A 24,573-nucleotide genomic window follows, 5' to 3' on the forward strand; every position below is an offset into this window, starting at 1 on the left:
GGGGGGTGACAAAGAGACACGGAGCCTGAGGAACACCCAGAGCTTTTACTGTCCCCCTGGGCACGAGGTGGGTCAGGGCTTCCGCCATCCCCTGGCCCACACCCTCAGCAAGGTCTCTGCTCTGGCCGCTGGTGCCACCGACAGGCAGCCCGCTGGCTCCCTTCCCTGGGGGTGGGGCCCCGAGCCTGCGCCACCCCGAAGCCACCCCGGGGGGACAGTGGTGGCCGTCCCTCCAGCTCAGCCAGGGCAGGCAGGCAGGCGGCCAGGCGGTCTCCCCACTCAGACCTCCGCGCCTGGGGCCTCGGGGCTGCTGCCCTTGCTCCGGAATTGGCCCCTGCTCCGCTTCTTGCTGCTGTGGAAGCCCACCGTCTCCACCGGCAGGGCGCTGGCCCCAGACCCCGCATGGGCCTCCCCCTCGGGTGCACCCACCTCCTGCAGGCCCCCCCGGGGTCTGCTCCACTCCTCGGCCTCCGGGCTCCCGGGCCTGGCCAGGTGGGCCAGCTCCACGGGGCCCTCGCCCCCCGCCGCTCCCGGGATCCCACGGGTGCCCCCACCCGGCTCCCCTGCCTTCCTCGGGACCCTCCTCTTCTCAAGCCGGGCCTCGCCGGTTCGGACCGGTTTGGTGAAGATGAGCCGGCCCTCCCCACAGCTGGAGGGGTCCTGGTTGAAGGAGGGCACGTAGTCGCTGGGGGCGGCCAGGCTCTGGGGGCCCAGGAAGGCCAGGGCGGCGGCCCGGTTGCTCTGTTTGCTGACCTCAGCCACGTCCTCCAGGCTGTACTTGGTCCAGCGCTCGGGGTGGGCCACGTAGTCAGGGACGGGGGGCACCCTCAGGGGAGCGGGATTCCGAGTGGCCCTGCTCGGGCCCCCCGCTGGAGGCTGGCTGGAGAGTGTCGGCGGCTGCCGGAAGCCCCCACTGTCGCCAGGGCCGGCTGGGGCCGCGGAGGGCGGAGCCCGCCTGGCTGCCCGCTCCAGGCCGTCGAAGATGTCGTGGCTGCGCTGGGAGAAGGTGGGGCTCGTGCCTCTCAGGTGGAAGGGCTGCACCGCCGCTGTGGGGAAGCGCCTGGGGGGCGAGGGGGGCTCATCGGGGCCCGAATCCCCCAGGGCCTCCCCGGGCGGCGCCCCTGGAGACAGAGCTTCCACCTCAGCATCATCGGGTAGGCTGAGGTCGGAGTCCGAGTCGCTGAGGCAGACGGGGTCGGGAGGCAGAGCGTCGCCCCCGGAGCCAAGGAAGTGCTGGCCGTCCCCCGCCTCAGCCATGTGTCCCCCAGCCACGCCACACCTGCACCAAAGCAGCCCAGGGAGTCGGTCACTGGGGACACCACCAGCTCAGAACAAGTCCCTCCTGCAGACCCACCACCCCGGGGAAGGATGAGCAGGAAGAGCTGCGTCCAAGGAGGAACGGCCAGGCCCCCCACCCCGAAAGCCCTCCTCTTACCTCCCTGGCTGCTGGGCGCCTGTGCTGGACGGCTGGTGGGCCGAGCGCTGGAGAAGGTTCTTGGTCGCAAAGGCCCCCCCCCAGGCACGGCTCTGCTCAGCGGCTCAGTGGCTGGCTGAGGGCAGGGAGGGAGAGGCAGCCTCAGACCAGACGGCAGACATGCTGGAGTGGAGCCACCACCCCGGGAGTGGGCCTGGGGCCTGGGTTTACGGAGCCCCTGACACAGCCAGGCCCAGGAGCCGGTCCTTCTGACGTGTCACCTCATTCAATCCTCTCCAGCCAGTCTAAAGCTACTAGGAGGCCTGCTGCAGGGGGGGGGTCTAAGTAGCCAGCCAGGGCTTGAACCCGGGGCCAAGAGCGACCTCTGCTCCGCACTCCCTCTCTCGGCCAAGCACGGTGCGTGGTGCGTGGCAGACAGCGAGTACTCCACAAAGGCCGGGCGCCTGCCTGCTCCGTGGGGAGGAGGTGTGCTCCTGGCCGCTGTGAGACGCCCTGGAGCTCCAGGAGTCTGCGGACACATCCTTGGCATCTGCGGGCCAAGCGCTCAGGAAGCCGGAGCGGCCCTGCTCCGCAGAGGCCAGCCCCACAGCTCCTGGGGCATTTGTCCTGTGCTCCTCCGCACACCCCTCACTCTCCCAGCTGAGCAGAGAAGTGCTGCCAACACCTGGTTAGTGTTCCAGTGTCACCAGGCACCCTGAAGCTTGTTTGCAGGCTCAGAGGACAGCCCAGTCTCACCCTCCGCACAGCCCTCCGTCCACCAACTCCCTCCTCCCACCAAGCCTCCCTCGCCCACGGTGACCCGTTGCTCGTGCACCCACCGAGGACCAGGCCAGGCAGACCAGGAGTGGCTCTGAGTGCCCGGCACCAGATCAAACACAGGCAAGATCTCCATTCCTCTGGGCCTCGCGTGACTCCCAAATTGAAGGCACAACTCCAGGAAAGGGACACGAAGTAAACGCCAATGGTGTCTGTTTTAGAGCTGGCAGGACCGGAGCGGGGAGAGAATTTGCCCGTCATACAGTATGTTGCAGGCAAAGCTGGAGTTCCAACCTGACTCCGGCTTCCTAAATTTGCAACACCGTCCCCTGAAATCGCGGGAACGCCCGTGGTGAGTGGGACACGCCGCGGAGAGACGGGGATCGCGCCCCAAGATAGGGAATGCGAGGTCTGCGTCTCCGAGTTCTCTGAGAACGTCCCGAGCTCAGCGCAGGGCAGGACTGAGTACAGGCTGAGGGCCTGGGGGGCTCGGGGTTTTCTCAGGGTCGGGGTCCGGGCAGGCCAGGTCCCAGGGAACACTGGCTTCTTTGCCGGTTGTCTCGCTCCCCTGGGAGGCGGACCCTTGACTTTCTCCACTCCACGCGCCCAGGGCCTCGGCCCGTGCCCAGCAGGCTCTCCGTGTCGGGGGCTTAAGTTCTGGGGCCAACTCGCGTGGATGGGCCAAGGGTCCGGGCCTCACGAGGTCTCCCTGCTCGGCGCAGCGGACTGCGGACGGCGGCCTCCCGAAGCCCGACCGCCCAGCAGCATCGTCCTCCCCACCACAAACCTACCGGCTCACCGCGGCCTGGCTGCCTCCATCTTGCGCCGCGCTCGGCCCTCTGGGAAACTGAGTCCTCTGCCGGCCAACGGCCGCGGCTTCAGCGCCTGAAGAACTACACCTCCCACAAGTCACTGGGCCGCTACTCCCGAGGCCTATCGGGAGTGTGGTCTCTGCGCATTCGCTGTCTTCGCTCCCGGAAACGGCGCTCTCTCGCGAAGAGACCGGAATTGACTAAGGCCAGGAGGGAGGCTGGGAAGCCGAACTACGACTCCCAAAATGCTCGAGAGCTAACGGTCAGCGCCGCGTTCCCGGGGCCGCAGCGCCACTTGCCGGAAGCCGCGAGGACCGGAAGTGCATCGACGCGTGCGGCGTCGTTCCCGGGCACTTCCGGTCCTGGCCTGGAGCGGCCGGCCACGCCCTCGTGGGTTCCGGGAGCCGGGCAGCTGGGCGTGTCCCACGTTGCCCGCTCGTCCCAACCTCCCGACTGCCCGGGCCCGCCGTGCGGCAGCCCTCCTGGGAGAGGCGCCCTTACCTATTCCTGCCGATGGCCGATGGCCTGGCTGGTTATTTCTGCCCCGAAGCGCAGGGCAGATCCCGGTCTCCCCTGGACGGGCCGCACGTACCTCGGCCCGGGGCCCAGGCGGCCGGCGCCCTTTCCCTGCTGGCGCCTCGCCTGCTGGACGGCCAGAGCGCTCTCCCTCGCCCAGGGCTGCACCCCGAGAATCCAGCGTTCAGGCCATGCTGCAGCCTAGCCCAGGGACCCAGAGGGGAAACAGGACCCGTTCTGATCATCCCTAAGGCCGCCCCCATGCAGGGCCTCACCAGGAACGCAGAATCCAGGCCACCGCAGGCAGCTAGTTCACACCGCAGCTAGCAAGGGTGACACCCAGGCCTCGGCCAGGACGTTCCCAGGGCTTCGCAGCACAGGGAGAAGTAAAAAGGAGCGGGTTCCTTGGGCCATCCAGTTTTCCCAACCCACCAGCACCCCCCTGGACTGTGGAAGGGCAGGCCCGCCGAGGCCCTGTGACCCCCAATGCAGGGCTGGGGTTAGTTTCCAAAATCAGCACCCCCAAGGAGGTCCCAGGGAGCCCTTGACGTATGAATCCCAGCCAGGGACTTGTTGTCTCAAGAGGTCAAGTTAATGTACATGCAGGGGGGTACCTGCATGCAGCTCACGGTGACATCACCCAGCATTCCCGCTGGGGGCAGCAGCCTACCCAAGAGGTGGCTGGGCCTCAGTCCACGGTGGTGGGCCAGGTAGGCTCCCCCAGGTAGTGGCTGAGGCCTTGCCCTCCAGCCCCTGCAAGATGTGGCCACCCAGCCCCTTGATGGGACGTCTGCAAGCAAACTAGAAGGTCAGAGAAGAGCCCCTCAGACCCTTGGGAGGGAGCAGTGTGTCCATCCTCCTGAGCTGGCCCTCAGGAGGGCGGCGAGTCTTGCAGGGTCCCCACATCCTGTACCACATTCTTGGGCCGCCTGCCTGCCCCGCACAGAGCCCGCTGGGCAGTGGTGCACAAGGAATGGGGGTGGGAGGGAGGGCCGGGTGGGGGCTGCTCCAGGTGGCACAAGGCCCAACAAAGGGGCGTGCCCTCCGCGGAGTCCTTCTGGGCGCCCCACAGACACCCACCAAGAGGGTCGGCGGCACAGCCTGGGCCCAGCGAGGTCCAAAGAGCTGAGCACCGCCTGCGCCAGGCTCCTCGGCCCCTCGGGCTGCCCCTGGGTCTCAGACACCACGGGCACAGGAAGGGGCCGGACATTGTGGTAGCATGCCTGATTTTTCCTTCTTTATTGAATGACTTTCAAGATGTAATTACAATCGAAGGTGACGCGTTAGAAAGGAGAGGTGCGTTGAAGGCATAAGGCTGCTCGTGGACCCGGCTCTAGAGACAGGTGGCCGGAAAGGAACAAGGATTAAAAAAGGCTGAGCGTGTGCCACCCGTGGGGACGGGTGGGTAGGAGGGCGCAGCTCAGCCGGACGGCCCTTCGTGGCCCCGAGGAGAAGCCCGGCTGAGCAAGCAGCGCCCCCGAGCAGCCCCAAAAGCAGAGGGGGCCCCTGCCCTGCAGTCCCCAGGGCCACTCACGTGCCACCTACAGGTGACATCAGCCCCGAAAGCAACAGGGAACTTCAGGACAAGAACAAAACCTCAAAAGTAAAAAGGCTGGTAAGTGTAGCAGTGATACCAGGAGGTTATATACACAGGTGGTGACGGCCCCTTCTCAGAAGTGTCCGGGTCACTCTGGGCGCACTGCAGGGGTCCCAGCGGCCCTCCCTGCGGCCTCAGCCTCAGTACACCGAGCTGTTCCGGATGCCACAGCAGAGCACCATGCTCAGGATCATCTCGAAGATCTGCGGAGGAGGGGGTGCGGGTGGGCAGGTGGGTCAGCACCCGGAGACCCGTGGGGGGGCCCCGAGCAGACGCCCGGCCCGCCCCACTCACCATGATCACAGCCACCACGATGGCGGCGATGCCGATGAGGTACAGCTTCCCCGAGAAGAGCTCGTCGATCTTCCCGTGGCAGTCCTCCTGCGGGGGCGGCCAGAGAGCAGTCAGAGGTGCCCGTCCTCTGCCCCCGGCGAGGCCGCAGCCCAGGGGCATTGCGGAAGGAGCACAGAGGGGCACAGCCCTGCCCCCCAGGACCCCTCAGCGGAGGTGTGAACAGGGCCTGGTCTCTGCCAGGTTTTAACTCACATCCGTTTTAAACAAACACGGAAATGGCGAGTGTGCCGTGTGCGCCCTCTTGCACTCAGAGATTGGGAAGCACCCACGACGGGACTGACCCGGGAGGTCAGGGCGCCTCCATGCCAGGTTCGGAGGGCTCCCCCATCGGGAACCTGGGCCAGAGACTCGCCTCCCCATAGGCCGGCCGGCAGCAAAAATCTGGCCTCAGCCCCCAGGCAGAGCAGCCCCAACTCCAGCCACAGGACTGCCCAGTATGGCCGTGTCCTTGCCCTTGCCAGCGGGAGCCCCGAGAGGGCCAGCCACCGCCCAGGACCCACCAGGGGTGGCAGCCAAATGGGGGAGGCAGCAGGCCCCGGCCCACCCTGGGAGGCCCCACCCATCAGCACACACCTTTAGCAAGTTGCTGACGACGTTGCCGCCCGAGGGACACAGGCTGTTCTTGAACACGGAGGTGGTCACTGTGGTCAGCGCGTTGGAGCCACAGCAGTTAAGCTGCAGAGATGGAGGGCGCCCGCCGTCAGCCCTGGACACGCGGTCCGCAGGCTACAGAGGCCCCAGGAGCTGCGCCGGCCAGGCGTGGGGGCGGGGGGCTGGGCGGGTCCCCTCCAGGGGGAGAACGGAGCCCAGCGGCCCACTCCGCCCCCTCCTCGCACTCAGCTGTGCTGCGCAGAGACCCCTGCACCCCAGCTGCCTTGGCTCATCTAGTTCCCACCGGGGACCCCCAGGTCCCTCAGAATCTCCCCAGGTCCCAATGCCCCTCCCGCTCCTGGCTGAGGTCTCACTGAGAGGACAAAACCCCCGGCCCCCCGGACGCCCTCCCCGACCCCCGCCTCTCCCCTGGTCCCCCAGTCCCCCTGGACGCCCTCCCCGACCCCCGCCTCTCCCCTGGTCCCCCAGCCCCCCTGGACGCCCTCCCCGACCCCCGCCTCTCCCCTGGTCCCCCAGTCCTCCTGGACGCCCTCCCCGGCCCCCGCCTCTCCCCTGGTCCCCCAGTCCCCCTGGACGCCCTCCCTGGCCCCCGCCTCTCCCCTGGTCCCCGGCCCCCCGGACGCCCTCCCCGCCTCCCCCGGCCCCCCCGCACCGTCTCGTGGAAGGTCTTCACCACGGCCTTGGCATTGTTGGCGTCATCGTCCATGATGGCCTGCTGCAAGGCCTGGTCGTAGAACTGCTTCACGTCCTTGGCGATCTGGGGAGGGAGGCGGTCACAGCACAGCGGGACTGTCCCCCCCCGAGACGTGCCCTCGCCTGGCTCTCCCGGAAGGTATCACTCCCAGGACAGACCTGCCCGCCACCGAGCCCTAGAGGTGACCCTGCCTTCCACTCGGTCGCCATGCTGCCTCTTCCAGAAAGCCCTCTGTGGGCTTCCTACCGGGAAGAGCCCTCCCAAAGCACCCTGCAATCCGACCCCCGCCCCCCCCCGCAGCCTGAGCCCCTCCTCCCTCCCCACCAGCAGCCCCCCTGCCCCTCCCCACGGACACTGGCTCACCTGGTCCTTGTTGACAAAACCCCAGATGCCGGCGGCCACTTCACAGGCAAAGAGGATCACCAGGCAGGTGAAGAACTGAAAAGGGGAGAGGAGGGCAGAGAGAGGAGGTCAGAGCCGGCCAGAGAGGGCCCGGGGCTTCCTGAGGCCCCAGTGACCGACCAGCGTGTGTGGGGTGGCCGCTGGTATCCACCCACCCAAGACCCGACAGCGGATGAGAGGTGTGGAGCCGAGAAGCAGAATCTAGGACTCGGCCCGGCAGCGAGATGCCAATGTTCTCATCATCGCCGAGACACCGGGCTCCACAGGATGGGGTGGGTGTGGGAGGGGAGGACACGGTTGGTTCTGGGCGGGTTGGAAAGGGCACGGAGGCAAAGCCCATGGGAAGGGGGTCGCCGTGGTGCGCCTGGGCTCGCCCACCGGAGACACAGGCACAGCCTCCTGCAGCCCGCGTCTCCCAGACGCCAGGCCCTGGGCAGCACAGCCAGGCCTCCACTTCCCGTCCGTCGGTGGGTGACATGCCCAGGGCCACCTGAGGCTGGCTCTGGCACTGGGACCGGGACTCAGTCCCTATTATATCTGTGGCTTTTTTTAAGAAGGAAGAAAGAGAAAAAGCAACTTTGGAACTCAGTAGGAACTAGACAAAGAACTAGACGTAACGGCAGTCCACCTCGGAGGAATCTGAGACCCGATCGGGGAAACCAGAGAGCTGGCATTCTGGGGGAGGTCCGCAGGGCCAGACTGGCAAGGGGGGGCACCAAGCTCCACGTCGGGGACTGAAGGCGTTCTGTCTCCACCGGAGCTCCCGGTTCTGCCCCCGGCCGGCCCCGCAGCCCTCACCCTCAGCCCAGCCCCGGCCCAGGGCCTTACCGTCCCCAGCAAGCACTGGGACTCCTGGATGGCTCCGTAGCAGCCCAGGAACCCGACAAACATCATCACGGCACCCACGGCAATGAGGATGTAGATGCCTGCGGGGAGAGGCGGCCGCCCTCAGCGCCCCGGCGCCCCAGGAGGCAGGACAGACGGACACCCCGATGCCCCGACGTCCCAGCGCCCCCGGAAGCCCTCCCCCCCGTCTGCGTACATACAGCCCACTGCCCAGGACCCTGGAGGGGCCACCAGGCGCTGACGCCCGCCCTGCTGGGGAGACGCCAGATGCCCGGTGGCTTGGCGAGGAGCTGCAAGGGCTTGGCAGCCCGGCGGGGCCGTGTGGGCCCCTCTCCAGGCCTCAGTTTCCTCCTCTGTGACGTGGATGGAGACCGGCGTTGCCGAGGCCAGGACCGAACGGCCCGTGGTGAGTGTTCGGAGAACTCAGTGCGACGCCACAACCCGGACCCACTCTGGTTCCCGCAGTCTCCGGGACTTGGGGGCGCCGTGGAGGATCGCCCCCGTCTTGGCACAGGGGACCCAGCTGCTGGCCCGTGGGGTGGGGTGGAGGTGAGCCCAGGGGTCTGGCGACCCCACTTCACTTGTGCCCTCTCAGGCGGGGGCTCGAGTCCGGCTGCTCTGCTCAGAGGAGGGGGCTCTACCCGGCTTCTGAGGCCCTGACCCTGGGGGCTGGAGCCTGCTGGACGCAGAGGCCTGGCGGCTGGGACAGCTCAAGGATGGCCCACGGGGTCAGTCTGCCCCCCTGGCCTGCCCAGCACCCACTGCTGGTCATGCGGTCCTTCTCCGCGTCCACAGCTCACCCAGGCGGGGCCCGCGCCCCTTGAAACGCGGACCACGTCTCTCCAAGGACCTCCCACAACCCTAGTCCTACCAGCAGACCTGGGCCCACCCCCCAGTCGCCGTGGTTACGCGGCGGGCAGGCAGCCCGAGCCCCCTCCACAGTGCTAGGACAATGGGTCCCAGGGCTCCGGTGCCAAGGGCCCGTCGCCCCTGCCTGGCCAGGCTTTGGAGAAGGAGCCTGGGGGCCAGGACCCACTGCTGGGCTCAGAAAGCACACGGGGCCTCCCCTCTGGCCAGACGGAGCCTCCCGCCAGGCCTGCCCTCGGGAGCGCCTCACTCGGGCACAGCACCCTTGAGCCAGGCGTCCTCTGCTCAGGTCCTGAGACCCCCATCCCCACATCACTACCTGAGGTTCAGCGAGATGGCACAGGGGGCCAGGGAGGGGCACCTTGGCGTTCGGGGCTCTGGAGGGTCCTGCGAGAGGCTGGGAGACCCAGAGGCGGTACCCGACCCACCCCACCCCCCCAGGCCCAGCCCCAAGCCCCCCACGGTGGGGCACCTTGGCGTTCGGGGCTCTGGAGGGTCCTGCGAGAGGCTGGGAGACCCAGAGGCGGCACCCGACCCACCCCACCCCCCCAGGCCCAGCCCCAAGCCCCCCACGGTGCCGGGCTTCCACCTAGAGCCCACGGCCTGGTTCTGGCCAGTGAGGTCCGGGACCCTCCTGGGCCCTGCAGCATTGCCCGGGGTGCTGAGCGAGCCCAGCTCACCCGCCCCCGCTGCCTGGCACTGGACAAAGAGCTCCTGTCCGGGCCCACGTCTGCTCCCCCGCCTCCCCGGCAGGCCCAGTCTGCACCGGAACCAGCAGAGGCTCCAGAAGGCCGGCCCTGGGTGGGCAGGAACTCTGTGGCCAGAGGGGCTCTGAGAGGCCCCCGCCCACGGGGACACAGCAGAAGGCCCGGGGCTGGCACCCAGCCTGACGGGTGGTCCAGCAGCCGGCACTGCTTCCCCAAGGGCAGGACTCTCCAGAGCCAGGAGAAGCCAGGGTCAGGCCCCAGGTGACGTGCGGCCCCCAGTGAGTGGACCGGGGGGACACCTGCTCCAACGCCAGCCTTGCCCCCCCGACGAGCCCCTCCCGTGGGACCACTTCCCCGCCAGAGCCTGAGCACAGCCCCGCCGCCTCCATTCTCCCGCCAAGGTCCCCCCAGACGTCTGCGCGCCTGGCCCGGACTGTGTCCCTAACCCAAGTCTGCAGCCCGTTGCCGCTCCTGCCCCATCCTGGCCTGAAGCAGGGGAGCTTTCAGCTCCTCTCCCGCCTGCTGGGCCAGACGCTGGGCTGAGAGCAGGAGCCGCCCCAGCCACGAGGCTGGCGGCCCCGTCCCCAGCAGTTTGGGAGGGACCCCTTCCCAGACCGCTCGCCCTGGGGCCGGTTCAACTCTGCCACCGGCAGAGCCCACACCCACTGCACCCAAGGTCCCAGAGATGGGGACGCAGAGGTGGCAGCAGCCCTTCCCACACTGGGACAGAAGGCCCGGGCACGTGCTGGCTCAGACCCCCGGGGGGGCTCTGAGAGGGAAAGGAAAGGCCTGGGAGGAGCCCCGCGGGAGAGAAACCCCCCTCGAGGGCCCAGAGGACACTCCTGCGCCCTCAGACGTGTGGGCCCAGCTGACTGCCTTGCTTCTGAGGGGGCCCGGCACGTGTGCGGGGGCCCCGGGTCACGCACCCCTCGTGCCCTCTCGGGGGGCGGCCTCACCCTCTCCTCCTGAGACTCAGACCTGTGAGGGGCCCCACAGCGCGGGGGGAGCCCAGGAACCTGCGGAAGAGGGCTCGGGACCCTCCCCGGGACGGCTGGCCCTGGGAGCCACAGCCCCAGACGGCCACGGGCGGGGAGGCGGCAGGCAGCCCCACGGCCCCGGGCGCGACGGTGAGCGTGTGGGCCACTCCCGCTTCAGCAGCGGAGCGTGTGTCCCGCGTGCGGGGTCCACACAGGACGGAGGGCGCGCGTCAGGCCGCGGGGTGGCTGCTGGCCCCTCAGGGCGCCCTGAGCCCCGAAGGCCCCCTGCCCTGCTGCTCGGCCTGTGGGAGCGAGAGGGCCGGCCCAGGAGCCAGTCCTTTAAAGGACAGAAGCATCTCAACAAACACTCCCAGAGCTCCACAAGGGCCAGGCCCCACCTTCCCTGATGGGGGGGCGGGGCCCCAGCAGGAGGCAGGGGGCACCCCTTCTCCCCTCCCGCCCCTCTGTCGCTCCTCCGGCACTCCCACCCCCACCCCAGGGGCCGCTGGCCCAAGCCCCCCGCCCCCCAGCCTGACGGACGCCCCCAAGGGGCCGCCACGGGCGCCCAGGAGGCAGACTCGCAGCCTCACACGGCGGCTATAGGTGTGGCTGCAGGGCTGAGTCACGCAGGCCCCGAGTCTCCATCCCGGGGGGCTCCGGGCTCCAGCCCCACCCTCCCAGGAAGCCTCCCCTGAAACACCCACCATATGACACGGGAGCGCAGGGGAAAGGGGCAGGCGCGGCCCAGTCTCAGCGCCACTAGACATTCCTGGTCCCCCCCACTGGAAGGGACCTCTGTGCTGCCCAGCAACGCCCGTGTCGGGCCTCCCGAATGTCCCTCTGCCCCCGCCCCACCCAGCTGCCGCTCTCCTGCTCCTGCCCCCACCCCAGAGGTGATCTGGTGGGGTCCCAAAAAGCCACACACCCCCCGCCCCCAGTTCCAGCTCTCCCTGGGAGCACCCCCGGCCCAGGCAGGCACTGCACCAACTCCGGAGGGGACCCTCAAGGCCCCCAGGCTGACATAACCCCACCTGCTCTCTGGCTCCGTCTCACCCTCTGGCCCCAAGAGCCCTTCCTGGCTGGCCTCCTCCCTGCCCCAGCAAGAAGCCCGCCCCGCTGAGCTGGCTCAGCCCCTGCTTCCTCCTGGAAGCCCTCCCTGACAGCCTGTCTGAGGCCTTACTGAGCTTATGATCACACACTCCAGTGGCCCGTTCGTGCCGGCCCCCAGCCCAGAGCTGGCCGGGGTCCCTCAGCCCGTCCTCTGCCACTTACCTACGTAGAAGGTGTTGGGTGCGGGCCTGTCTCCGAGCTCCAGGTAGAGGAGGTTGGTGGTCTGAGGGTCATGGCGAAGCCACAGGGCCACGCCTAGGATCACACCTCCAGCCAGCTGGGGAAAGAGCAGGGCATGGTGTCACTCGTGGCCCAGAGCCCAGCAGTGGTGAGCGAGAATCCACCACACTACACACACACAGAGAGGAGGGTGCCGAACCCTCCTGCCTGCTGGGTCTGTGTGAAGGGCTTCCCTCCAGGCAGGACTCACTAGCCCCTGGGGTCTGGGCCGCCGCTGGCTCCAAATGTCTGATTTGCTGCCTTGGTTGTCAAGATGCCCCGGGGGGCCTGGGCATGGGGGACCATGTGGCTGGTCCCCGACCCTCCGGCCAGCACCACTGGAGTGAGACTCCCAGACAGGTTGCCAGATAAGATGCAGGACACCTGGTTAATCTGCATTCAGACAGACAACAAACACTTCTTTAGTGTAAGTGTGTCCCAAACACTGCATGGAACATACTTATAACCAAAAAAGTACTCACTGTTTATCTGAAGCGGAAGTTGAACTGATGACCTGTACTTTCTCTGCTAAATCTGGCCAGACCCCGAGCACCCCAGGGAACGCTGGGCCCTCCTCCAGGGCGTGGCACTGCCCCAAGAGTCCCGAGCTCGTCTGGGAGCCCCATCTTTGCTGCCAGGACAAGGAGGGGGTGGGCACTTGATACCACTGGGGCCCTGGTGTGGTTGGCAGAGGCTGCTGGGGCCGGTGGCAGCCGGGAAGCCACAGGGCCGGGGCTTTGTGGGGTAACCCCCTGCCGTCGCGGAGACGGGGAAACAGCCGGGGGAGCAAGGGAGCTCGCTGTGCTCGCCAGAGAGACCGCGAGGCGGAGGCTGCGCCGAGCGGCGGGCAGGAAAGGGGGCTCTGCTCAGAGCCTGGCATGGGGGGGCGCGGGCTTCCGGCTGACTCATGCCCCTGCGAGCACAGTGGCTCAGTGCTAGGTGGGGTCTGTCCTTGAGGGTGAGCCCAGACCAGGCCCAGCAGGCCCACGCCTGAGCATCTGACCCACCCAGGCACGCGCCCGGGCTGCCCCCCGCACCCCGGCCTCCTCCCCGAGGCAGCAACTGTCCCCGGAGCTACGAGCACCAGCTCCTACACAGACCGTCAGCTACGTGTCCAATGAGGAAGAGAAACCAAAAAGCGGACCCCAAGAAGACCACCTGGCCGGCCCAGTGCCTGCCCCCAAGGCCCTGGCCAGGGAGCACGGCCCCGAGACAGGCTCAGTAGAGCGTGTGAGACTCGAAGCCCCAGCACCAGGGGCTGCCCCAAGGAAAGCCCCAAGCATCTCCAGGGATCTCCAGGCAGATGACGCTAGGGCGCTGATGGGGGGCGGGGAGGCCAGGAGCCCCGCGGCCGCGGCCCAGGCCCTCCTACGCTGGGCTCCGGGGACGATAAGGCTGGTGGGTACTGCTGGGACCGTCGGCGCCAGGCAGCAGCTGGGCTGCCCCTGAAGGTGGTGCTGTCGACACCGCCCCCCGGGGCGGGATGGCACCCTCTCTGCCCCCCTCTTCCAAACTTTCAAGTAGGGACTCCACTCCCCACACCCAGGGCAGCACGCTTGCTCTCCCCCTTCCCGGAGCACATGCGGCGGGACCGGCAGGGTCCCTCCGGGGCACCCGGGCCCTGCGCACCCCTGGGAGGGCAATGCCGAACTCCCGAACTCCCGGCGTCCCGCGGCTGCTCCGGGTGCCTGTCACACCCACAAGCGGGGGGGGAGGGCCCGGGACGTGGGCAGGGGCAGGGGGAGGGCGGGGACGGGGCAGGTAGGCTCCGGAGGGAGTCCTGCCCCTCCGGCTCTCCCCGAGCTGGCTGCCATCTGCAGCTCCAGGGGAGGCAGTGGTGAGGCTGCGGGTTGCCGTGGTAACTCTGGCTAGAAACCGCCACTTACTCTGTTTTGAAACTGTGGCCCAGAGACCGCTTTGTGAGACGTTCCAGGACGGAGGGGGTGGGGCGGGGGAGCCCTGTCCTGGGCCTCCCTTGCAGTCAGAGAGGCCTGGCCCCAAGCCCTGACTCCGCCTCAGTATCCCCGGTAAGGAGAGCTGAGCGTGGAGTGGCGCCTCCCGCCCCCCTGGCTGGGCTGGGACCACCCCCATCTTCCCCATGCAGCCCCTCACCCCAGAAGCCAAGGGGACAAGCCCATCTAGGGCACTTGGTCCTGACAGAAGTGCTGTGAGGGTGATGCTTATCCCAGCACCCAGATGCTAACCGTGGGGTGGCAGGCAAAGTCCCCAGCTCTCCTGTCTCGGGAAGGGCTTTCCACTGCAGGCCCCAGGATGTGCGGGGGGCAGGGGCGGAGGGGGGACAGCAGCCTCCAGGCTCCCCTGTGGCTCCAGCCCCCCTCCTGAAGGGTGAACAGGGAAGGCAGTCCTGCCTCCAGGCAGGGGAGAGCCTGGTGCTTAAGTTCACCCTCCTCAGCCGGTCCTCAGTCATTCCAGGCCCCGCACAGACCCGCTGGGGTGGGCCTGGCTGAAGGCAATGGTGGCAGTGACCACCCCCAGTTTCGGGGGGTGGGATGGGCATTCACCTAAGGTCACCTACAGAGGAAGGGCAAAAGTAGCACTGCGAATCCCCCCCCAATCCCCCCACCCAGGCCGTGAGAAAGGGCAGAGGGTGGGGTGGACCCATGCCTCTGCAGGGAGGGGGTGCCCAGGGCAGGGCAGGGGTCCCAGAAGCAGCAGAGGTCTGAAAGAAGCCTGCTCTTCAAAAGATAACCCACAGACCGGGGCTTGCAAATGGCTAACAAAGGCCCCGTATCCAAAATTTATAAAGAACTTGCAAAACTCTAACGACAAGAAAACAAAACAACCGATTTTTTAAAAACGGGCAAAAAAAAAAAAAAAATTGGACACGTCACCAAAGAAGAAATGTGCACAGCAAATAAACGCATGGAAAGACACGCAGAGTCATTGGTCACAGGGAGATGCAAATCAAACCACAGTGAGACACCCCCAAGCTCCTATGGGATGGGCTGAAGTGAGAAGACCCCCAGGCGAGGGTGGGGAGCAGCGGGGACACAGGAGACAGAGCTCGGGTCCTCGGGACGTTCTCCACCCCTCCACCCGCCATGTGCCCAGCCCCTGCACCCCCAGTACTGCCCCAGGTGGGGTGGAAGCTCGTGCCCACACAAACGTGCCAGCAGCTTTCCTGGTAACACCCCCAAACCGGGGACAAGCCGATGTCCTTCAAGCGGTCAGTGGGTGGATACCCACCAGCAGGGGAAAGGAAGAAACTACTGGAACTACTGACACAACCACCAGAGTGAATCTCCAGATAATCCCGCGGATCATCAGAAACAGACCAAGAGGAAAAACCACCACCTTCCGATTCCGTTCATATAAAAAGTACAGGAAATGCCGATCACAGGCACAGATGACAGGCCAGCGGGTGGCCTGGGACGGGGAGGAGGGATCCCAAGGCCCCGGGGACACCTCTGGGGGTGATGGATACATTCACTCTCCTGGTGGACCACTCTCTAGGTCTCACAGGTGCCTCCTTACGTCAAAACCTACCAAGTTGTACGTTTTAAACGTGCAGTTGACGCTATGTCAAACAAAGCTGTTTAAAAAACCCCACACACCCAAATCCCCGTCCACTGAACTTCTAAGCAGCAAAGGCTTTAGGGGTAAATGTTTCTTCTGGTCCCAAAGGATCCAGCCTGCTGTCTTCATGCCAACCGTCCACCAAGGCGAGGACCCCCAGGCTTCTAGCGGCCAACAGCAAGCATCTGGAAACGCTGAAGTCCTGTCCACAGAACTGAGGTTTTAGGGTCAAAGAAGGGACTGGATAAACTAAGGAACACTTATGCCCGCTATAAAACAGAGTCCAGACTTAACGGAAAGCACTCAGTCCTCGCATTGGGTGGGAATCAAGAGTGTGGCAGCCAAGGGCCCCCAGAGCCTCTGGCTGCTGGGTCATCTCGGCACCTTTGTGCCTCCAATATCCTTGTGTGTATAATGAGGAACTAAAAGTACACAAGCTGAAAAGATGTGGTACATATGTACAACGGAATATTACTCAGCCATAAAAAGGAACGGAGTTGGGTCATTTGCAGAGACGTGGATGGATCTAGAGACTGTCATACAGAGTGAAGTTAAGTCAGAAAGAAAAAAACAAATATCGCATATTAACGCATATATGTGGAACCTAGAAAAATGGTACAGATGAACCGGTTTGCAGGGCAGAAATAGAGACACAGACGTAGAGAACAAACGTATGGACACCAAGGGGGGAAAGTGGAAGCGGGGGTGGGGTGGTGGTGGGATGAATTGGGAGATCGGGATTGACATGTAGACACTGATGTGTATAAAATAGATAACTCATAAGAACCTGCTGTATAAAAAATAAACAAAATAAAATTCAAAAAATAAAATAAAAGTACACAAGCTGACATACGCAGAGCGCTCAGATGATGCCACTGTATAGAGAGAGCGTTCGACGGCGCTGGAGGTTACTGTGGCCACCCGCAGGAGTTTCCGGGCAGGCTGATCAGTGGCAGAGTCTGACACATCGTCACTCACCCCCTCCCTCTCTCCTGCTAGCTGGCCTGGCAGAAGTGCCACTGCCACCTGCTCCTGCATCCTGAGATGCTCCGGCTCGGGTGGGGCTGGCGAGCAGCTCAGGAAGGAGCCCCTAAGCTGTTGGGATTACTGAAGGGCTCCACACCAGGGGACGGCACGGACTGTTTGTAATCCTATGAAAGATGCAGTTTCTGTTTCTTTCTTCCTCCTTTCCGAGAATTAATAAATAATAGCGTCAACTAAAAAGGGGGGGCGGGGCGCTGCCAAGTACACTGGGTTCCTGCCCGGCCTGTCTGCGTTTCCAAGAAGCAGCTGGAAGGGCGTAGGAGTGGGTGCTGCCCGGGCAGGCCTGGGGCAACCTTCCCCCCTCCACCCCTGGCTCCTGCCAGGCCCCGAGTGGGAGCTGAGCTGGGATCTGTCTTCCATCCCTCCCCACCCACACGTGCTGGCCCAGTGGTCACCCCAAGTCCTGCCCACGCGTTCCAGGAGTGACAGGGACACCCACGCATCAACGTGCTCCCTTAATTAGCAGCGCTGACGCTCTCAGAGACAGATGATAGAGGGGGCAGCTCCGTCGTGACCCGGGAAGGGCCTTGGCTCTGAGCCGCTCTGCTCCCTAACCCACCACCGCAAGGGGTGCACACTCTTGCTGGGAAAATGTGCCACGAAGTGCCCATGCAGTTCGGCAACCAGGAGGTCCTGGGGGCCTGGAGACCCTCCCCAGGAGGGCAGTGAAGGCCACAGGCAGGAAACGCCCTTGCAGACACCGGGATAAGTCAGAGGAGAGAGGTGCAGCAAAGACCCTTTGAGGATGGGACGTGGAGGGTCAGTGGGGGCAGAAGCCACCACCCTTGGGCTGGGCGGGGACCTGGGTCCCTGAAGGCGGACCCTCCATCTCCACCCACCATGAGAACGGGGTGACGCGGGGCCCGACTCAGCCTTCCCGGGGGGTGGGCAGCGACCCTATGGCCCTGTCGCGCCCTCCGGGAACACGGCCACCCAGCTCAAGGCGGGAAGGAAGTACAGAGAGAGGAGCAGGGACCCTCGCCTCAGCCAGGAAGCGGAAACCACTCTCCAGGCCCCTCGACGTCAGGAAGCCGCCTGGACTGGCCTCTAAGAATAGCTGCGGGGGCGGAAGAGGACACTGGCCCTCCTGGGCCCCACCAGCTGCGGGATGCCGGAGCCCCTTGTCACCGGGAGGGGAGTGCAGGCCCCCGAGGACACCCTGCCACCTCTCCGGGCACAGCAGAGTGGGCCTGGGGAACCCGCAGGGCCCGGCTGCTTCCTGGGCCCGTCCCCAAGCCTACCTACCACCCACTGCAGGCGGGGAGGCCGGGAAGCGGCCTGCTCCCCGGCCCCACACCCACCCCACTGGCTGAAAGGGCCCCTCCTGTGGGATGTCCCTCTGTCCCCTCAGCCCCTGCAGCGAGGGGCGTGTGGACACAGACGTCCCAGCCACCTGCCAGCAAAGGGCACTCGAGGGGCTGCAGCGGGGCGCGCACATCCGACAAGGAGGATCTGGGTAGGCTGGGCAAACGCTGGGAGGAAGACAGGAGGTGGGTGGGCCCAGGCAGGGGCCAGAGGTGAGTGGAGGGGCCCCGGGGCAGGTGGGGTTCTCTGGCTGCCGCGTGCTCCCCGCGCAAACCCAGGCACAGCCACTCGCCCTTGGGGATGCCCCGGCCCCTGCCTGGAGCCGTGCCGGCCGCGAACCACAGTGGTTGAAGGACCGGCCCTGGTTTCCAGTCTGCCTCCACCACTTCCTCGTGTGGGCACTTGGGACCTCGGTCTCCTTATCGCTCCAGTGGGCCAGCTGGAGGCAAAGGGCATGGCTCCAGCCCAGTGCCCGCCTGGCACAGGGGAGTGGAGCTTCGTGTGCGCCCGAGCTGTCGGACAGAGGGGAAGACTGTTCGTCCAGCAGGCGGGCGGCCGAGCCCCTGGGATGTGGAGCAGAGAGGGCCTGGGCCGTGTGAGAGGGAGCCTCCCCGTGAGCTCCGGGGGCGGGCAGGACTGCAGAGGGTGCTCTCCAAGCCCGCCGGGCACCCCCGAGACCAAGGCCGTCAAGCTCTGGGGCTCAGGCCTCCCAGCACCCGGGACTGGAGACCAGGAAGGCGGGCGGCCCGGGGTCCTTCCTTCTGTTCCCCTGCAGCCCCGGGGTCACGGCCTGACCTCCACATCCCCGCCAGGAGCTGGCTGCTGGCTACCAAACTCAACGCCCAGCTGCAGGTGATGTGACAGGTAAGGCGGGTTACAGGGCACGGTTAGACGTTCCCCGAGGGAGAGTTATGACCCAGGCCGGCCTGCGTGTGGGAGTTGGTACAGAAGATTCCCGTGTGACGGCTCGGGATGCCAGGGGGCCGCCCACCCACCCTCCCCGCATGGTCCCAGTTTCCTGTCCTTCACCTTCTCCACAATCATCCCGTTACCCCAGTAACTGGGGGCAGGGGAAGCACTAAGTTTCCAAAGTTAGAAGGGGCATGGCTTCAAAGAGGGCAAGGCGGCTGCCTGCTCCCCAGGCCTCTGTGGCGTTCGGCCCCCCACGGCTGGGCTCTCGACCACCCTGCCCGCAGCACCCTCCCCCACCACGCACCGAGCCCCAGCTCTAAGGTGCCTCCCTGCCCGCCGAGCCCCGCAGCCCTCGAGCCCAGGGAAGGCGGCTACGCGCCCACAGGCACCCCTGCGACCACGCGCTGGTGGCCGGCCAGCGAAGGGAGACCTACTGCCAGCTGATCGGCCGCCCCTGGGGCCAGGACCCCTGCCTGCCTGTGGGATTCCCCCAGCACCTGGGGGCCCACCTGGAGCCCCAGGTGGTCTTGCGTGAAGCAGCACCTGCTCTGCCATTGGAAGGAGGGGCTTAGGCCAGGCCCCACAGTACAAAGTATGGGGGCGGGGGAGGGGCACTGAAGCCCAGAGGCTCTGGAAGGAGGTGTGCTGGGTCACACCACACCTGCAGGACACCTGGAAAGGGCCGATTCGAAGTGAGCTTGGTGCTCCGCGCAGCATGAGGAGTCCCGGCCACGGGGGCGTGCTGCATCCAAGGCGGAAACCCCCAGCCCGGGCTGCGTCTCGGCGGGTGGGCAGAGCCAGGGTCCCCGCATTTCTCCCCCACCCCTACCTGGGGCCCTCTCCAAAACGCTGCACAAGTGCAAAGGTGACGTCCGCCCCTCCCACGGGTGCCCGGACTCTACACCTTATTGATTTTCATGGCTCTTCCCTGTCGTGGGATTTCAGGCGCTGAAATGAAGGCGGGGGGCGGGGGGGGGGGTAGATTATATGGGACGGGGGTGCTTTGGGGGGCCCATCTCCCTGTCTGGACTTGGAAGCAGTATGAGTTAGGGATTGAGGGTGAACTCAATTCCTGGAGGCACACTGAGCTGGGGGTGGGGGTGGGGGTGGGAACCCCACAGGGTGGGCACCGCATCGGCACTGGAGCAGAGCCGGCCAGGGTCCCAGGCTCCCCGCTTCTGGCTCCAGCTCTGCACCCCGTAATGCCCAGACACTCTCCCTGGGGCCAGCCTGTCCTGGGCACAGACCACAGATTTCCTCTTCTCAGCAAGGCCTGGCCCAACAGCCGTTTCCCCAAAGCGTGGCAGCCAGACGCCCGGGGGCACCAGGGGAGCCCACTTGCCCTCCCACTGAAACCAGGAACAGGAAATCCCTGCCCCCAGCCAGAGCCTGCCGGGGTCACGTCCCCTCTCCGAGAAGGAAGAAGACAGACCACTAAGTGAGAGACAGCCATGTGCTGCTGTCCGGAAGCAAGAATTTAAAGCCAGTTAGCAGGGCTGCTCGTCAGCCCCACTCCCAGCCAGGTCTGGCCGCCCTGCCCCTGCTACCTCTGGAAGGAAGCCCTGACTGCATTCGGCTGGAGGAGCTGCCAGGCCCAGGCAGGAGAGGCTATGATCACACCCATTTCACAGATGAGGCAAGCAGGGCTCGCACAGGGCGTTCGCCGGCCCCAGGTCGCCCCAGGTCGCCCACTCGAGTGGGGCGAGCAAGGAAGCAGCGGCAGGCGCCTCTGCTCACCCTGAGCTGCAGCAGCAGCAGGCCTTGAGCCCCAGTCACCTCGCCAGGAAGCTCCCGGGCCACCCCGCCGGCAGGAATTCCATGCCCTTGGTGGAGCGCCTGCACCGTCTCCCCAGCTCGGGCCGGGCTGCTGCTCTTCCTCCTGCCGTGTCCCCACCTCACACCTCCGGGCCCGCCTGGCCAGGGGGCCCCAAAGCAGGCCGGGGTCAGGCGTGCTGAGTGCACACAGCCTGGGCCCCGGGGTCTGGCGCGGAGTGTGTGCTGCGGTGTGTGGGCGTGCATGGTGACCGGCTCCTTCTTAGACAGCATGCCAGCCTGCCTCTGATGCTGCCGCCCACGGGGGCAGGCTTTACTCTCGAAATGAAACTTTAAAAAGTGCCCAGATCCACGGACTGGATCCTGCCCAGATCCTGGTGGCGCAGTGGTTGAGAATCTGCCAGCCAATGCAGGCCACACGGGTTCGAGCCCTGGCCCGGGAAGATCCCACGTGCTGCGGAGCAACTAAGCCCGTGCGCCACGACTACTGAGCCTGCGCTCTAGGGCCCGTGAGCCACAACTACTGGGCCCGCGAGCCACAACTACTGAAGCCCACACGCCTAGAGCCCGTGCTCCACAACAAGAGAAGCCACTGCAATGAGAAGCCCACACACCGCAACGAAGAGTAGCCCCCGCTCGCCGCAACCAGAGAAAGCCCGCTCGCAGCAATGAAGACCCAACACAGCCAAAAAAAAAAAGCCCAGATCCAAGTCCAGACACCCATCCTCAACCTCTTGACCCAGCTCCCACCCCCAGCACCCCCTTACTGCACTGTGGCCGGGTGCACGGTGAGTGGGTGGGGCTGGACACCAGGGGCCCTCCCTCACCCACTGGACCCTGAGGGGGCCTCCCAGGCACCCAAGCGTCTAAGCCCCTTCCCCAAGACACTGCCTACACTGGCCAAGGAATGCGGTCTATCCCTACCAGCCACCATGCCCAACACCCATTTCCTGAACTAATCCGACAACTACCCCAGGGGAAGGACCCCCGCTTCAGCAGGGAGGAAGCCCAGGACCAGAGCAGCAGGGTGGGGACTCCACCGAGGTCCAAACCCCTGGCACCATGCTCTTGGCCAAGCTATGCAGGGGGAGGGGTTGCACAGAGAGCCCCGCCCCCCACCCCCCCCCCCACCCCGCCTGGCTCAGCGTGGCATCCCACCACAGGGGGCGGCCCAGCATGGGTGGGTGGGGCCTTGCTGCCACTGGAAGCGAATGCTCCGCTGGTTTGCTGGGCATGCCCAGGGAGGGAGGGAAGGGGAGAGGCCTCAGAAACAATTCCTTAAGCCCGAATACAAAGTGGCCCAGGGTGGGGGTGGGGACGTGTCAGGCCTCCACCCCTGCTGTCTGGGAAATTACCAGAGGTACCCAGGCTGAGCTAGGAGGGGGCGGGGGGAGCCTGCCCTGGAGACCTCCCAGGCTGTGCGGGTGGGAGGGACTTACCGCGCCCCTACACTCAGTCCAAAGGCAAGAATCCACTCCTGCTAAGTCCCCTTCCTCCGCCCCCCTCCCCGGCTCTGCGGGTACGGACAGGCTCAGGGGCTGGCAGAGGGGTGTCCCGGTGACACCCCTTGCCAAGACCACCCCCTCAGCAAAGGCTGCGCGGCCCACCCTGGCCCATCCTGACAGCCTAACCGCTCCCACCCCCAGGGCAGAGGCTGCTGGCTACAGGACCCCCACCGGTGCCCCTGCAGGGAGGATGTGACACCTCCACTCCGTGTCCAGTCCCTGCCCTCCCCACCCCAAATGCCTCAGTGCCCCGAGGTCCACCCTGGGACCCTTGGCCGTCCAGATGGCAAACAGATGTCCCCGGGCCCACACACTTTTCCAGGAGCCATTTTAAAAGTTTACCCTCCCAGTGTCAACTTAAGAAAGCACCCACCAGACGTTGTCCTGGTCCTCCGTGACAAGGGGTGAGCAGCCTGGGGTGGCAGAGAAGCAAGAAGGGGCCAGGAGGGGGCCCGGGTCACTCTGCCCAGGGGACCGCAGGGGACGCAGGACACAGCTGTGAGAGGGGCTCCCGACAACCATTCCTGGTCTCTCCGGGCCAGAAGGAGATCTCCACCCCCCTAATTCCAACACTGACAGGAAATGGAAACAAAAGCCAAAGCTTCATCAGTCACAGGCCAGCAGTGAAGACTGATGAGGAAACGCAACTCAGGCCAGCAGCCCACAGACCCCAGGAGACCCTCCCGCACCCTGAGACGTCCAACCCGTGGGCTCCTCCTTCCAAAGCGGCCTCCCAAGCCCGGACCTGGACATCCACCCAGCCCCGGCACCCCTGGGGCTCGGAAACCCCAGGTCTCCAGGCTCCCTGCCTGTGCCAACTCAGAACACCCGCCCAGCCCCTTGCCCCTCACAGCCTCCACGGCGCCCCAGGGGGAGGACGGGCTGGAAGGTCAGGCTGGGTGAGGGGGGGAGGAGGATGGGGCTCCACAAGCTGGGGGCACCGGGGGGGAGGCACCCCAGCACGCGGGCCACCCGGGGCCCTGGGCACTTCCTCTCTGCGCTTCGCCCCGGCCCGGACCCCCATACGACCCTCAGGGTGGCGACAGCAGGCAGGAGGGTGAACTGGACTGGGCCCAGGATGGGGTGGACGGTCCCCAAGACTCTGGCAGAGTGTGCGTCGCCCGCCACCGCACTGGGCCGCCCATCTAGGGGCGGTGGCCCCGATGAGCTCATGGGGGCGGGGCGTCTGGAGCCCCGCCCTCGAGCCCCTCAGTCCCCGCGAAGCAGGGTGGTCCCAGAAACAGCGGCCAGGAGGGCTGAGCAGTGGCCGGGTACTGGGTTGGGAGCGCGCACCCACCGCACCACCACCATCACCAACCGGGAACAGACCCCAGGTCCCCAAACGGCCCGGCCCGGCCGCGGGGCTCTGGGTCCCGACGCGCAGAGGCCCGAAACCCGTCTTGGAGCCCCCCGCCCCGCCCTCGAGGGGCACGGCGGCCCCGGACGAGCCCCACCGCTGCGACCCGCCGGCCTAGGACCCCCCACCACGCGCTCGGCGCACACAGGTGGCCCTGCAACTTGGCGGCCCGGTTGCGCCCCCTTGGCAGGGCCTAGCGGGGCGCGGCCTGCCAGGCTCGGGGAGCGCCCTCCCACCCGCGGCTCCGGGCTCACCCAGAAGACGAAATTGAAGACGAAGAGCAGGTACTTGATGCACTTGGTGCAGCCCTCCACCCCCATGGTGGCGCGGGCGGCGGGCGGCCTGCGGGGCGCGGGCCGGTCCTGGGCGGCGAGCGCGGGGCCTGGGCGCCTGGTGGTCGGCCGGTGGCCTGGCGGGCGGCTGGGACGCGCGGACGGGGGGCACGAAGGGCGCTGGAGGCCGGGCCGAGAATCGCCTGTGTGTTTGCCGCCGTTGCGCGCTCGCTGTCTGGCCGGGCGCGCGCCCCACTCCGTCACTTATAGGGCGCCGAGGCCACGCCCCCGAGGCCCCGCCCCCGACCCTGCCGCCCGAGCGCGGAGAGGCAGCAGCCCCAGGCCCCAGCCCAGCCCCCGGGGGGGCGGAGCGCACGTCCCTTCCCCCCTCGCTCACACACATCGGGGTGTCAGACCTGGTGCAGTCAGGACCCCGGGGCCTGGGCACAGAGTGCCAGGCGCGGCACGCGTCCCTGGGCTGCAGGCGCGCTCGGATTCCCCTAAGGGGCCGCGCCGGAGGACAGGCCTGCAGGCGGGGAAAACTGCTTCCCCTCCTCCCTCAGGCGCCTGGGACTCTGGTAGCAGGCCCCGCGGAGGAGGTGATGCACGGGCGCCAGCTCTGCCGAGATAGCAGCGCGCTTGGTTCACAGCGTTCCCGGGATAGGAACCCGGCTGGCGGTGACGAGGCCCTGGCCTGAATATCCCGGAAGGCGAGCCTCGGCCGCCAAGCCCTTGTCCCATGGAAGGGGGAGTCCCTGAGGGCTGTTGGAAGAGTCTGTGCTGGAAAGGTCACGGACAGGGTGTCCCCTAGGCCCGTGTTGTGTCCAAGAGGCCCAAGCCGCTTCTGGAACCTCCAGGTGTTGTGTATTTCATGCACAACCTGGTGGCGCCAGTACCGCAGGGGGCCGGCCCCACACTCCTGCTGTCTCCCGAGGGCTACGGAGGCAGAGAGGTGACTCATCAA

At 66.4% G+C, this 24,573-nt stretch overlaps 2 protein-coding genes across 4 annotated transcripts; both read right to left on the minus strand.

Moving 5' to 3' along the window:
• Positions 1-30: 30 nt before the first annotated feature.
• Positions 31-4,052, minus strand: TSSC4 (tumor suppressing subtransferable candidate 4). 3 transcript variants are annotated; one of them, XM_059932320.1, is made up of 4 exons: positions 2,983-4,052; positions 2,254-2,414; positions 1,436-1,550; positions 31-1,279 (listed from the first exon to the last, which is right to left on the minus strand). In XM_059932320.1, exon 4 carries the CDS (start codon positions 1,255-1,257, stop codon positions 280-282), a length of 978 nt encoding a protein of 325 aa, XP_059788303.1. In that variant the 5' UTR covers positions 1,258-1,279; positions 1,436-1,550; positions 2,254-2,414; positions 2,983-4,052; the 3' UTR covers positions 31-279. The 3 variants fall into 3 exon arrangements, with proteins under 3 accessions (XP_059788303.1, XP_059788304.1, XP_059788306.1); XM_059932321.1 differs by having other exon boundaries at positions 2,254-2,520; XM_059932323.1 differs by lacking the exon at positions 2,254-2,414.
• Positions 4,053-4,734: 682 nt separating this feature from the next.
• On the minus strand, positions 4,735-23,861 carry CD81 (CD81 molecule). Its single transcript, XM_059932324.1, has 8 exons — positions 23,592-23,861; positions 11,848-11,962; positions 8,007-8,104; positions 7,140-7,214; positions 6,735-6,839; positions 6,044-6,145; positions 5,411-5,497; positions 4,735-5,319 (listed from the first exon to the last, which is right to left on the minus strand). The coding sequence occupies exons 1-8, from the start codon at positions 23,655-23,657 to the stop codon at positions 5,257-5,259; spliced, it is 711 nt and encodes a 236-aa protein (XP_059788307.1). The 5' UTR covers positions 23,658-23,861; the 3' UTR covers positions 4,735-5,256.
• Positions 23,862-24,573: the final 712 nt, after the last annotated feature.

This window comes from Balaenoptera ricei, chromosome 8 (assembly GCF_028023285.1).
Source record: "Balaenoptera ricei isolate mBalRic1 chromosome 8, mBalRic1.hap2, whole genome shotgun sequence".
NCBI lineage: Eukaryota > Metazoa > Chordata > Mammalia > Artiodactyla > Balaenopteridae > Balaenoptera > Balaenoptera ricei.